At 43.3% G+C, this 13784-nt stretch overlaps 1 protein-coding gene across 3 annotated transcripts in view; it reads left to right on the top strand.

The window, feature by feature from the left end:
* The window catches only part of URI1 (URI1 prefoldin like chaperone), a 364636-nt gene that overhangs the window by 321981 nt on the left and 28871 nt on the right, over positions 1-13784 (top strand). For all 3 annotated transcript variants that reach the window (XM_085638966.1, XM_085638965.1, XM_085638967.1), the window contains one exon: positions 4703-4943. In XM_085638966.1, coding sequence (XP_085495092.1) covers positions 4703-4943 — 241 coding nt within the window. The remainder of the gene's footprint in view (positions 1-4702; positions 4944-13784) is intronic.

The following is a 13784-nucleotide window of genomic DNA, read 5'->3' on the forward strand; positions in this document are numbered from 1 at the left end:
CTTTCCCCAAAGCTTCTCACACAGAACCATGGAGAGATAAGACATCCAGACCCAGCTCAACTGAACCTAGCGATCTGGCTCCTGAAGTCTTCGTTTTGTTACCTCAATCTCCCACCAGACTGCATGAATGTTATTAGAGAAGCTAGACGTCCTACCACTAGAGCATGCTATGCTGCTAAATGTAAAATATTTGTTGTGTACTGCAGCAGCAGCAACAACAACACAATCACTCCGCTAGATGCTTCAACTCAAAATATTATCTGTTATCTCCTGCCTCTACAAAGATGTAATGTGGCATACACATCCATACGATTACATCTTGCTGCTATAGCAGCTTACTTACAGAACAGACAACACTTGTCGTTGTTTAGGGTACCTCCCATCAAAGCTTTCATGGAAGGCCTTAAAAGGATAATTCCTCCCAGAATTCCAGCCTCTCCAGTATGGAATGTAAACATTGTCCTTACGAGGCTCATGGGTCCCCCATTTGAACCTTTACATAAATGTGAGTTACAGTCCTCACATGGAAATTAGCTTTCCTTGTGGCCATCACATCTCTCAGAAGAGTGGGTGAACTCCAGGCATTAACCATACAAAAACCATTTTTGCAAATACATCACAACAAAGTGGTTCTTAGGACAAACACTAATTTCGTCCTTTCACCTTAACCAGTCTGTTGAGCTCCCAGTCTTTTTTTTCCTCAACCAGACTCTGTAGCAGAACGAGCTCTTCATACACTTGACGTCAAAAGAGTTATTCTTTATGACATTGAAAGGACAAAAAGTTTCAGGAAACACTAAACAACTTTTCGTAGCTTTCTCACCACCACTTAAGGGCAATCCTGTATCAAAAGCTGGAATTGCCAAGTGGATCGTTAAATGCATTCAAATATGCTACCAAAAAGCAAAGCATACATTATCCCATCCCCTAGAGCGCATTCCACACACAAACTAGGGGCATCCATGGCATTCTTAGGAAACATCCCCATGGATTACATTTGCAAAGCCGCAACATGGTCTATACCGCACACTTTCACAAAACACTATGTGTAGATGTGCAAGCAAAACAACAAGCTAGTGTGGGCCAGGCTGTACTAAGAACACTTTTTCAAACTACTGCAACACATACAGGTAACCACCTCTAACAGGGGAACTGCTGCATAGCGTATGCATATGCCCACCCGCCTCCCCGGACACCTATATGTGTTGCAGTACTATCTTACTTAGATACATTACACATGGACATCCCTCTGTTTCTAACTAACTCCATCATCGCCCTTCATGGCAAAAACAATCTGGATATGGAGTCGATGCCCATGCGCACTACTAACCAAAGGATGAGTCACCTATCTTGTGACTACAAAGACTTCTACAATAACAAAGTGCAAACATCCGAGTAACACCAGATGGTGATCTATGCAAAAGTATTCAGATCTACAGCTCTACATGCCAAGAACAGATGCATACTGGTAGGTAGCATTTTCCTAATCTTTCGCATCTACAGCGAATAGGCTTAGCCTACATATCCATTGGACTACACCTGCGCCAGTAGCTGCATATCTCCAAAACGGACAACATGTATCCTTATTCAGAGTTCCAGTTACTAAAGCTTTTATTGAAAGACTGAAAAGAAAAATACCACTCTGGGTACTACCTGCACCTGTCTGGAACCTTAATATTGTTCACACAAGGCTTATGGGTCCTTTTTAGGTTACATTCCCTTAGATGGCATATGTACGGAAGCTACATAGTCCACATCACACACATTTACCAAATATCATTGTGTGGATATATTAGCACGTCAACAAGCTCCTGTAGGACAAGCCGTGCTAAAACACTTTTTCAAACAACAGCAACACCCACTGGTTAGCCACCACTTTTGGAGGGTACTGCTATACAATCTATGCAAAGTATTTGTATCTACAGCACACATGCCTCAAACGGATTATGTTACTTACCCTGAAAGCATCTGTTCTTGACATGTAGAGCAGTAGATTCACATGCAACCTCCCTCCTCCCTGGACACCTGTGTGTATTGCAGTTCTTATTATTCACACTACATATGCATGGACATCTCTATACTGCACTTACTCCTTTCTCACCCTCTTACTGGATAGCAATCTAACAATGAAGTCGATGCCCATGCACAGTATCACTGAAAAGAGGAGTCACCTTACCTCGTGACTGGAAAAGACTTCTTTGAAGAAAAACAACTTGCAAACATCCGGACCCAACACTAGAGTGTGCAAAGCATGTGAATCTACAGCTCTGCATGCCAAGAACAGATGCTTACAAGGTAAGTAACATAATCCTTTTCCATTTTCACCTTTTTAAAAGATAATATTCCCATGGCATCCTCGCATACAGGGAAAAACTTTAGTGTGACTGTAAGGCTGCCATCTGACTTCCACACGCCCAGCGTACAGCACATTGACAGCCACTTCATCTTGACATTCTTCTGAAGGACATAGGATCAGGTATCCCCATGTCTACTTCTATTCCTCTGGCTCCACTAAGGATGGAGGAGGGTTATTTATGAATTTCATGGAGGTATCCAGTATAGGAAACTGGTGTTAAAGGGAAGTATATTTTCTTTCTTTATATTGGCATCTTCATTTATCTGTGGGGAAAAAACTGAACAGAAAGGCAATGGTAAAGCTGTAAGGAATGTATTCAACTAAAATACATAGCAGCCACCAACAAGAAAAATAGTGTAACCACTTCTTAGAATTATGCTCCAAATGATCTTCTTGCAGTAACGTAAAAACACCCTCTTTTTTATTTTGTAAGGGAATTTATGTAAATTTCGTTGGTTAGCCTTTGTGAAAATGCAGTAGTGTGCTTCTGAATTAGATAAGTATGTTTAATGCTTATTAAGTAATGGAAATCTCCATAAAAAGAGAATACCAGCTACTTTGCCCAGTAGCAGCTAGCTTTGTGGGAAAATCTTAATTTTTCATTAAAAACATCTATCAATGCAACCGGTTTCCCTTTCTCATAGCTTGGACACTACGAATATATTTGCTTTGGACGATGCAGATTTTTTAAGTGACTTCAGTTGAAGCTTAATGTATTGAAAGAGATCGAGAGATGCATAGTCAGCCTGATTCAAAACTGGAAATATATTGGCATAGGTGCTCTTGTGAAATAATTGTCAGTCTGTAAACAACACTGCTAGTAATATAGGAAGCGAAGCAGGGATGATAGTTTTCTAGAATACAGTGCTATAATGTGCACACACACATGTACATATGTGTGTGTGCATATATTACACTCACATAAAAAAAAATAGAAAAAGATTGATGGCTACTGACACTCTGAATGGATTTTGTCAGGAGAGCCGGCAGGCCACAGGGGACCATGTGCCTTACCCCGCAGCCCTCAACATTGCATGCAATTTTTGGGCACCCTGGGTAGGACCGGGGAACCAAACCAAAACCCCCCCCAAAAAAACGGGGATGAATATGAAATTAACAGAGTAGCCTCTCATTTCATATTCACTGTGCCCGTTGGGCGCATCTATTAATTCCCTGTGTGGGCTTTTTGCCCAAGAATTGCTAGGGGCACCACCAAGTATTTTTTTTCAATGTGGTTATGCTTCTGGGAGTGCAGCAGCCCTCCTTATAACATTTTGAAAAACTGACAGTAAGTCTCCTGAGTCATTGAATATGACCCCAGGAAACCTTACCATTAAAGCACTCTGAACTGGAGCTGTATGCTTTTCAGCTGTGGTAAGAGGACCCGTTGTGGTAGGTTTAATGGCTTGCTTTTGTTGCCTGAAGAGTGGGGGAAAGACTGCACATGTTTACGGTTGCTTTGAATAAGACGTAATAATAATAATAATAATAAGTGAAAATGTAAAAGAAAATCTAAATTAGCAAAATCACAAAAATTCACCAGATATAGTCCTGTCCAGTAACTAGAACTTGTGCCCTAAAGAAACTAACTCGCGACAGTCTGCTTTGACATTCACATGCTACATCACTCATGTCATGTTCAGTGACTGCCTTGATAACATCTCTAATTACATCTGAAATGACATAATTGTGGTTATGTTGTGGATAGTAGTTGGATGTCAGTTCAGATCACTTGATTGTCCAGAGCTTTCATCTGCAACTTCTTCACCTACACAATAAGCTCCTAACGGTCTCCAGTGCTGTGTTTTTGGACTTGATCAGTATGAATCTGTAACTGAACATAATTAGTTTATTTAATGAGCTCTAATTCTGAAGCCAGAATGAGCAGTCATTCAACCCTGTTGTACTGCCTTCTTTTCCTCATTGCATTAAAAGTGGATTGCCTCTTTTTTTTCTTACATTTGTTTCAGTGAAAGGGACTTGGCAGTTAAGGGCATAGACCTCATAGAGCAGTGTCCTACATACAGGGAAGATCAAAACATTTCGACTGATGAAACAGTTTCATACCATACTATGCATTTTTTAATGTGATCTTTCATCCCACATGAACAGAATTTGGTTCAGACTACTTGGTTGATGAGTCTGCTACTTTCAAAACAGATTGTTACAGCTGAACGGGTAAAGGCAGCTACTTCTTCACCTAGAATCAGCTAATCTGTCTCAGCCTGGGAAATAAAGTTAGGCTTGCAATTGTTAAGTATTTTGTAGTATTATCTTTTATGAACAATATTGGGATTATTGAAGTTTAATCTCTCACTAAAATACTTTTGTCGATTTTCTTGTTAGAGTCTTTGTCGATGTTAAAAATGGGGAGTATGTTCCTCGAAAATCGATTTTAAAGTCCCGAAGCAGAGATGATAGTATCTGCAGTGATACAAGTGAGAGCAGTGCTGCTGAGTTTGAAGACCGGCGTGGAATAATGAGAAGCCTTAGTTGTGATGATGCCCTCTTCTTTGATTCCAGTGAGGGAGTTCTTCCTGAAGACTATCATTCTCCCAACAAACATCCTATGTCCGGGCCATTGGAGGTATAACACGATTTGTAGTATTTAAGCACTGCTATGTGGATATGTTCTGATAATACAAAGCTTGTGTCTTGTTACTTTACAGTCCAGAGAAATAATGCTTTTTTAAATAAAATAGTATCTCGCTTGGTATGCATACCTCTTAGATGGAAAATCCCCCATTGGGGAGTGCTAGAGTCAAGACTGCTCCTGCATTATTATGTTACAAATCTCTTCTGTGTTTATTCAATAGAGTTGTTGTGTCCCTCGTTGTGCCATGGAAAAATCTCTTCTGTGTTTATTCAATCGAGGTTTCCATGGCACAACGAGGGACACAACCAGCAACTTTGTTTAGAAAGGAGATGGGATTTCAAGGATGTAAAATGTAAATGATTAAATGGTTTGAAGGGATATTGGAAGGGGTTTCCAAACTGTAGGAGCAAGAACTGGAGTGCAGCAATCACCTATGTGGTATTCATAGTCTTTAAACATTTAGGCAAGGAGCATATCTATCAGAAGATTACATCATGGAAGATAAGGAATAACCCTTTACTTGATGAATGCTGGTAAAGGTATAACAATGGACCCATGAACAATGCACATGATTTTAAACCCATTGAGCTCATTAGTAGGCACAAGTGAAGATGTCGTATTGGAAATATTGCAGATGAATTGAGGAACATTTGTGATCATGCATTGATCACCAGTTGATATTTCGTATATGGCATTTAGATAGCCATGCCTGGATCCAGCTGTAGGAGCCATGGCTGATGTCGTTTTTTGATTGAGGAAGGAAAGATTTGGCTTGAGGTGGTGGAGATGAAAGGATAGGAATAGGAAAAAATTGGGGGCACACCTAATGTGTGTTCACCTGATACTTAATACATACGGTTGTACAGTGACACGCTGTATCTGTAGGAATTAAAGCAAAAGGAAAATTAAAAAAGCCTACCTACCAGCCAAGCTGGCAGGCCCTATATATCTGCGGCATTGTATCTCAATCAATATACTCCTCTATAGTGGGTGTACTTAACAGCTATTTTGTGCGATCATCTGTGGTGGAAGAAATCAATCACACACGATGTCTTTGTGAAGAAAAGTGGTTATGTATAAATTGCAGTTTAAAAGCACTCGATAAAAAAAGACACCACGTGACATACAACATGAAACAAAAAAAATAGTATTACATATCAATGACACATACTTTTGTTTAGGCAGAAATATGCCTCCTGATCTGCAGGGGTAGAGGGACTTTTAGTCACACCCTAAAATGGTAATGGGGACATATATATAGAGCCTGCCAACTTGGCTGGTAGGCAGGCTTTTTACATTTTTCTTTTGCTTTATTTCCTATAGATACAGAGATGGTCATTAGAGTTTTCTAAAGGTAAATGAGATAGGCACCGGTGAGAGAAAATTCCCGGTGCCTTAGCTTATCCAGGAAGGAAAATGGAAACCCTATTATTTCCTTGGAAAATTGAGAAATGAGGTCAAAACGGTCTGGCTGGACTTACTTCGTCAAAGAACTCCTCTCAGAAAATGACCTGATGGCACGCCTGGAGAATGCTTCTTACAGCGTATGTCTCCCGGTGGCCATTAAATGGACCCGGAACAGCTTACTCATGCTTACTTAAGAACACTAGACCTTGTCTCTCACAAAATAGCCGCTGTGACTGGCAATGGAGCTTGGCCATATTGGGCGAATGAAATAGACTCGGATCTGCCTAGTTAAGCTTACATCAAAAACTAGACCGTGTCTCTCACAAAATGGTCGCTGTGACTGGCAGTGGAGCGGGTCCATCTCAGGGGAATGACCATATTGTTGGGTATTGTAGACAAAAAGCAAAAAATGAAAAAAAAACTAACATGGGGATGAATTTTTAAAGGGGATAAATTTAGATACTCAAGTACGATGTAGAGTAGTGATTATGTTGCAAGCGCAACGGTATATCTGATTGATGCTCAAGACCCTTAGACATAACAGTTCATCTGTTTTCAGAATAGCTTAAATGTACATCTTGACTAAACCTCACGTCGTGTTAGGGGATGTCATAAAAAATGCCAGGTTCCTGGATAATGCGGATCATCAGGATGATGCACAAGACCCTTAGACTTAACAGCTGGACTGCGCTCTTCTTACAATAGCTTGTATGTACATAATGTAATGACTAAACCTCGTGTCTTGTTAGGTGGAAGTGTTAGTTCCCCTCATCTGCCAGGAGTCTCATGCATTCTCTGCGGTAGGTCTCTGTGGTTTGAAGTACGATGGCTACTCCTTTGTCCACTGGTTTTACTGTGATTCTAGTATTGTTGGCCAATTGTAGGATGGCTTCTTGTTCGATTTTGCAGGTGTTGTGGAACACTCTTATTGTCCTTGGGTCGATTTCACCTACTTCCTTCAGGATGGCCTTCTCGAAGGCTAAGAGTTCCACCGCTTGGTTGGCAGATGGAGGGGTGAAGGTTGATTTCCGATGTAGGCCTGTATCACCACTGAGTGTCCATCATTGGTTTGTTCTGAAAAAATATATGCAGTTTTATTGTCCGAATGAATTCATTCAACTCACAACTGAGTTTAAATTTGTCCAAACTTGGTGTAGGCACAAAGCTTAATCCTTTTTCCAGTACTGTCAGTTGGTTTGATGATAGTGTTATGCCTGACAGCTTATCCACTAGACTGGGTGGCTGCTGGTGCTGGGGTTGTTTGCAGGGCCCATACTCCTCGTGTTCATCCTCGTTGTTTCCAATGGATGTGACCATTGTACTTGTTGTCCTCTTTTCGTTCTCCCTCTTGGTGTTCCTTTGCCTCGTCCTAAAAAGGAAACAATTGTCTGGCCTGCTCTGATTGTTGGGCCGACTCCCAGTAGGTGTATGGTTGGTGTTGATAATGTGGAGGTCCATAGTAGAAAGGCAGAGCAGGGAAGGGTGGGGGTCCTTGGTAGGTGGGTCATCCGTATCCTTGTCCTCCTCTGTTCCTCATCCCACCGTTGTGGTTGCGTCGACTTCTGGTGTTGTTTTTTCGGTTGTAACCTGTACCTGAGCCGGTATCCGAACCATCTCTATCGGTGTTGTACCCTGGGTTCCTTCCCGATGGATTGTAGTCTTCTCTTGTATAAGGATATACTTTCTCGTGTGAGAAGTTCTTGGAATAATTTTTGAACTTCTGATATTTTGTTTCTTTAAATGTCACTTCGAAGTCGGTCATGGTTTTGTTAAATTCATCCAGTCTTTTCTTCAACTCCGAGACCGATTGGAAAGTCTTTAAGTGAACCTCAAGTGTATGTATCTGTTCTTTCGTCTCCTGGGACAGTTGTGCTGCTATTTTTATGATGAGTTCCAACCAATCTGGTGCAATGCCAGGAGCTTAGGGACCAGTCTTTTTCTAATGATTTGTCTTGTTGAAAGATAAATTGTTCATTACGTACAATTAATCCTCGTGGTGCCGCATTCACCTTAAGGTATTAGGTCATCATGACCCCGTGGAACATGGTTTTGATCTGATTCCTCTGAGTTCTGTCAATACGTCCCAACATTGACCCGCTTCATTGGTATCCCTGTTGGGTATCTCTGTGAAAGGGGTTATGGAAGACCAAATTCTCTTCACTTCCTCTTCGGAGAAAGTGAGGCCTGTGACTTCGGTCATAATGATAGTGTTGTGTGGTGTCAAATAACAAAAGCGCCCTGGTGGTGGTGATCTGTTTTTATGTATCTTTAGTAGGAAGTAGAAATAAGGTATTTTTCCTTTGGGCGAAACATGTCGACCTCTCACATGGACAACAAGGTGCTATAGAACAGTGACTTTTCTATATTCGCACCACCACAGTTTTTAACCTTGCCTTCTCTCCTACCGGATAAAGTTCTGTTGGAAGTGAATCGGAAGCAATTTTAACTCACCTCACTTATTGTTATCACTGATCACTACTGCTATCACCAGTTGGTCTACCTCCAGGTGGAGGAAAGTATTTTGTCCAAAAGACCCAAGTGGAGAATCAAGATATACCGCTTCACCATCTTGATTACTTACCTTTGATCAGAAGCTGAATGGATCCAAGCTTCGCTCTCTCTCTTCCCCCCCCCCCCCCTCCCTTTGATTGTTTACCATCCACACATCCCTCCCAAATCTAAGGCTTCAGCACTAACTCTGCCTTCTGGCCAAGGTCGGCACCGTGACGATGTTTGACGCTCCGCCATACGGTTCGGCACCGAGACGTACTGTTCAGCCTTCCGGCTCGGAACTGAATGGGACCAAAGCCACTTCAGAGCCGAAACCTTCCTGTTCGAAGCACAAAGTTATTTCGGAGCCGAAATCTTTGACGTCGAAAAGCAGCAAACAACCTTCAGAGACGAAATCGTCCTCACCGAAAGGTCACTCAATCTGTGCTCCAAAATCTTTGGTACCAAAAACCAAAGAGGCCCCTTCTGTATCTTCCGATCCAAAAAAGACATTGTACCACCCAAACCGGACCCCAAGCAAAAGAAACTCTATATTAATCCTGACTCAGGACATATTCATGCCAAGACACTATCCAAGCACAGGCTTCCTGATGACGATAGTCATTATAAGATCCCTTTGAAAAAGAATAATTTTGATTCTATCCCTTTTCATCCACTACCATCACCTGCTCCTCCTCACTCCTCCCCAACTTTACATCCTTTACATATTACATCTCATCTTTCTCCGTTATCTCACCATGGAGGAGACGATACTGATGAGGAAGACACACCTGTACCAGTGGATCCATGGACGGATTATACAATTGACCCACCAATGGATAATGATCCTGACCTTTACCCTGCCAAGCCATCTCCACCTGATGACAATTTCTCTTAACAAGAACTCATTGCCAGGGCTGCACAATACCATGGGGTGGAGTTCCACAAAGATTCCTTAGAGGAAGACTTTCTGTTTGATACTTTAGGATCCCCACAGAGGTCAAGCCACACACTCCCTATGCTCAAAGGTATGATAAGGCAGCAGACGAGATTTTTAAAGACCCTGTACGTGTCTTCACTCCTAGAGTGGACAAGAAATGTAAACCTTCCCCAACAGATCCAGTGTTTATTGAAGGCCAGTCACCACTTGATTCTTTAGTAGTACTTATGCTCGTAAGTGAGCTATTTCTCAAACTTCAGGGGATGCTACTCCCCCAGATAAAGAGTCTAAACTAATTGATGCTTCTGGCAAATGTATAGCTGCACAAGCGGCCAATCACTGGTGCTTTGCTAACATGCAGGCCCTTCAAGCCAGATACGATAGGGCCCACTGGGACAAAATGGAGCAATAACTATAATATCTCCCAGCATAAAGCCAAAGCTCAAGATGTAGAGCAGGAAGGAAAATTAATTTGCAACTCTTCCATAAGATGTGCTCTAGATGCGGCCGACACCGCAGCTAAGGAGTAAAGCTTAAGTCTAACAGCTCATTCTAAATAGGCCTTTTGATAACATCTTTTTGGCCCTGAAGTTGATCAAACGCTAGAAAAAATGGAAAAGGACACTGAAGTTGCCAAGTCTATGGGAGCACTTTATTCTCCTTCAAAAAGAGGTTCCTTCCGGCGCTCCTTTTACCGGGGAGGGTCCAAGTCAGCAACCTCAGATCAAAAAATGTTCTCCTACAAGGGAAACAACCAATCCTCTTCTGCAAGAGGATGTTTCAGAGGAGGTTATTGGGGAAACCGTTCCAAAGGTAGAGGTAAAAGCACCACACCCCGTAACTCCCCTAATTAGCAGTGACTTCCCCATGCTTCCCTCCGATTATTCCACACCTCTCGGAGGAAGACTTCAACGCTTTCTCCCCATTTGGAAATCTATAACTGACAAATGGGTGCTTGGAATTATCCAACTTGGTTATAGCCTGGAGCTTACCACCAATCCTTCAAATATTCAACCTCGCTTTCACAAATTGTCACCAGACCATCTGCTATTGTTCGAAGAAGAGGTGCAATCTTTCTTTCTGAACGGAGCTATAGAACCAGTTCCACTTCAGTTCCACGGGTCAGGAGTCCATTCCCTCTACTTTCTGATCCCCAAAAAGGAAGGCTCATTAAGACCTAGTCTAGATCTGAGAGTTGAACCGATACATACTGTCAGAGCACTTTCACATGGTGACCCTTCAACAGGTACTTACACTTCTGCAGCAAGGCGATTTTATGTCTACTTTAGACTTGAAAGACGCATATGTTCACATTCAAATTCAACCAGCTCATCACAAATAACTCAGATTTGTGCTAGATGGCAGGCATTACCAGTTCAAAGTACTTCCCTTTGGAGTCACCACTGTTCCCTGAGTATTTACCAAATGTCTAGCAGTAGTAGCCGCTCATCTCAGAAGACAAAGTATTTATGTGTTCCCCACCTAGACGACTGGCTCATCAAAGCCAGCACTTACCAAACCTGTCTGCAACACACTTAGACAACAATACACTTCATCAATTGGTCTTCAGCATCAATGCACAAAAGTCTTACTTGTGTCCCGCACAGATGCAGTCTTATCTAGGAGCTACTATCAACACTCTAAAAGCTCTAGCCTCTTCCAATGCAGTCAGAATTCACAAGATTCATTCTTTGGTACTACAGTTTCAGTCCAATCAAACATTACCAACCAGAGTTTTCATGCAACTGCTGGGAATGATGGCATCTTGCATCACAATCGTGCCTTATGCAAGGCTTCACATGCGTTCTCTACAAGAATGTCTAGCGAGTCCGTGAAATCAATCACGGGGTCAATTAACCAATCTAGTGTTGGTAAACGGCCGCACCCATCACTCTCTGCAGTGGTGAAAACCTACAAAACTTATAAAAAGGGTGGCCCTTCATAGACCCTATTCCACAGACTGTGCTAACAGACGTATTTCTCACTGGTTGGGGTGCCCATCTCCAACATTACACAATCCAGGGTCTGTGGAGTGACAATCACAAAAGTCTCCACATCAACTCCCTAGAACTTCTGGCAGTGTTTCTAGCACTCCAAGCTTTTCAGACTCGCCTGTAGGCAAAGCTGTCCTAGTCCGCACAACAACATGACAGCTGTGTATTATGTACAAAAACAAAGGCGGGGGGGGGGGACACTCTCTCCAACTGTCACGCCTCTCACAGAACATTTGCTACTGGGCAATTTATCACATCTATATCCTAGCAGAACACCTTGCAGGAGTAAACAGTCAGATTGCCGACCTCCTCAGCAGACAGAGGCAGCAAGTTCACGAGTGGGAACTTCATCCCCAAGTTCTTCTTTCTTACTTCCAACACTGGGGATTTCCACAAATATATCTGTTCGACCCAGTAGACAAATGCCCAAATTTTGCATCCAGGTTCCCACACCCTCTATCCAAGGGCGATGCCCTATGGATGAATTGGCCAGGGATATTTGCCTATGCTTTTCTGCCTCTCCTACTACTTCCAATGCTAGTTCAGAAGCTCAGACAAACATTCCTTACACTGATCCTAGTAGCCCCCACATGGGCCCGTCAACCTTGATACACCACCCTGTTAGAACTGTCAGTGGTTCCACATCAAAAACTACATCTCACCTCCATTCTCCTAACTCAGAGCGATGGAGAAATCAGACATCCAAATCCCAAGGAGCTCAACCCAGCAATTTGGCTCTTGAAGTCATAGAATTTGGTTATTTAGATCTACCATCACAATGTATGACTATTTTAAAAGAAGCAAGAAAGCCTACTGCCAGAGTTTGCTATGCAGCAAAATGGAAAAGATTTGGTTCGAAGGCATATGAGCTGCAGATTACACACTATGCATAGATCGCCATCTGGTGTTGGGCCCGGATGTTTGCACTGGTTTTTTTTCTTGGAAAGTCTTTGGAAGTCACAAGGTATGTGACACCTCTTTTGGATCATAGTGCGCATGGGCATCGGCTCCATCCTCAGATTGGTTTTTTCCGCCATCGGGCTTGGATGTGTTCTCGCTTTCCAGTTCGGAACCGTTAACGGTTTTCTCTTTCGACACGCAATCCTTCCCTTCTCGACGGTATTGTTTCGAACGCGTTTTCCCATCCACGCGACCCTTCAACTTCGAAGTCTTCGATTCCGGTCGTCGACGAAGGCCTTCGGGCCTACCTGGGCCTACCTGGGCCTCCTCTCCGGCTCATGGAAAGGACGCCATTCAAAAAGTGTCCTCGATGTGGTCGAAGTTTACCCACACCGACCTGCATGAGGTGTGCAACCTCTGCCTCTCACCGGAGCACGAGGCCAGAGACTATCCAGCATGCGCCTCCTTCCGCTCCAAGAAGACGATCCGGGACCGACGAACTCAAAGAACAATGGCGCGCTCGTCATCTTAGATCCCCGACGACATCTTCCAAGAGGGCGTCGATGTTCCGGAGCAAGGTCAGGTCGAAGAAGCCATCATCAGCGCCTCCGGAGCAGATGATTCCGACGTCGAGGACATCACTCCAGCTCAAAGGGCCGTGAGTACAGATGTCGACCCCGACCCAAAACCCCCCTCGACACGATCAAAAAAGGCTTCGGTACCACCTTCACCTTCGGGCCCAGGTGCACCTCGAGACACTGCTTCCCATGCCCCGCCTTCGGGCCCGGTAGAGAAGCCTGCTAAGCCTTTAGGTGACTCAGGCTCGAGTCAGCCTACCCTCTCTGCCGAAAAACATACTCAGGCACCGAAAAAGAAGACGTCCTCATCCTCATCCACGCCGACCGCTGCTTCGACATCAAAGCACTCTGCGTCGAAGGCTAGTACTGGTTCCTCTGCACCGACAATACCCTCTGAGCCGACTAAAAAGCGCCCACCAAAGGGCCCCGATTCTTCGAAGCCAAAGACCTCGGAACCGACAAAACGACGACAGGTTCCATCGGATAAAGACACTACAAAACTGCACGGTTCCAAACCTAGAAT

Source organism: Triturus cristatus, chromosome 12 (genome assembly GCF_964204655.1).
Source record: "Triturus cristatus chromosome 12, aTriCri1.1, whole genome shotgun sequence".
Classification (NCBI taxonomy): domain Eukaryota; kingdom Metazoa; phylum Chordata; class Amphibia; order Caudata; family Salamandridae; genus Triturus; species Triturus cristatus.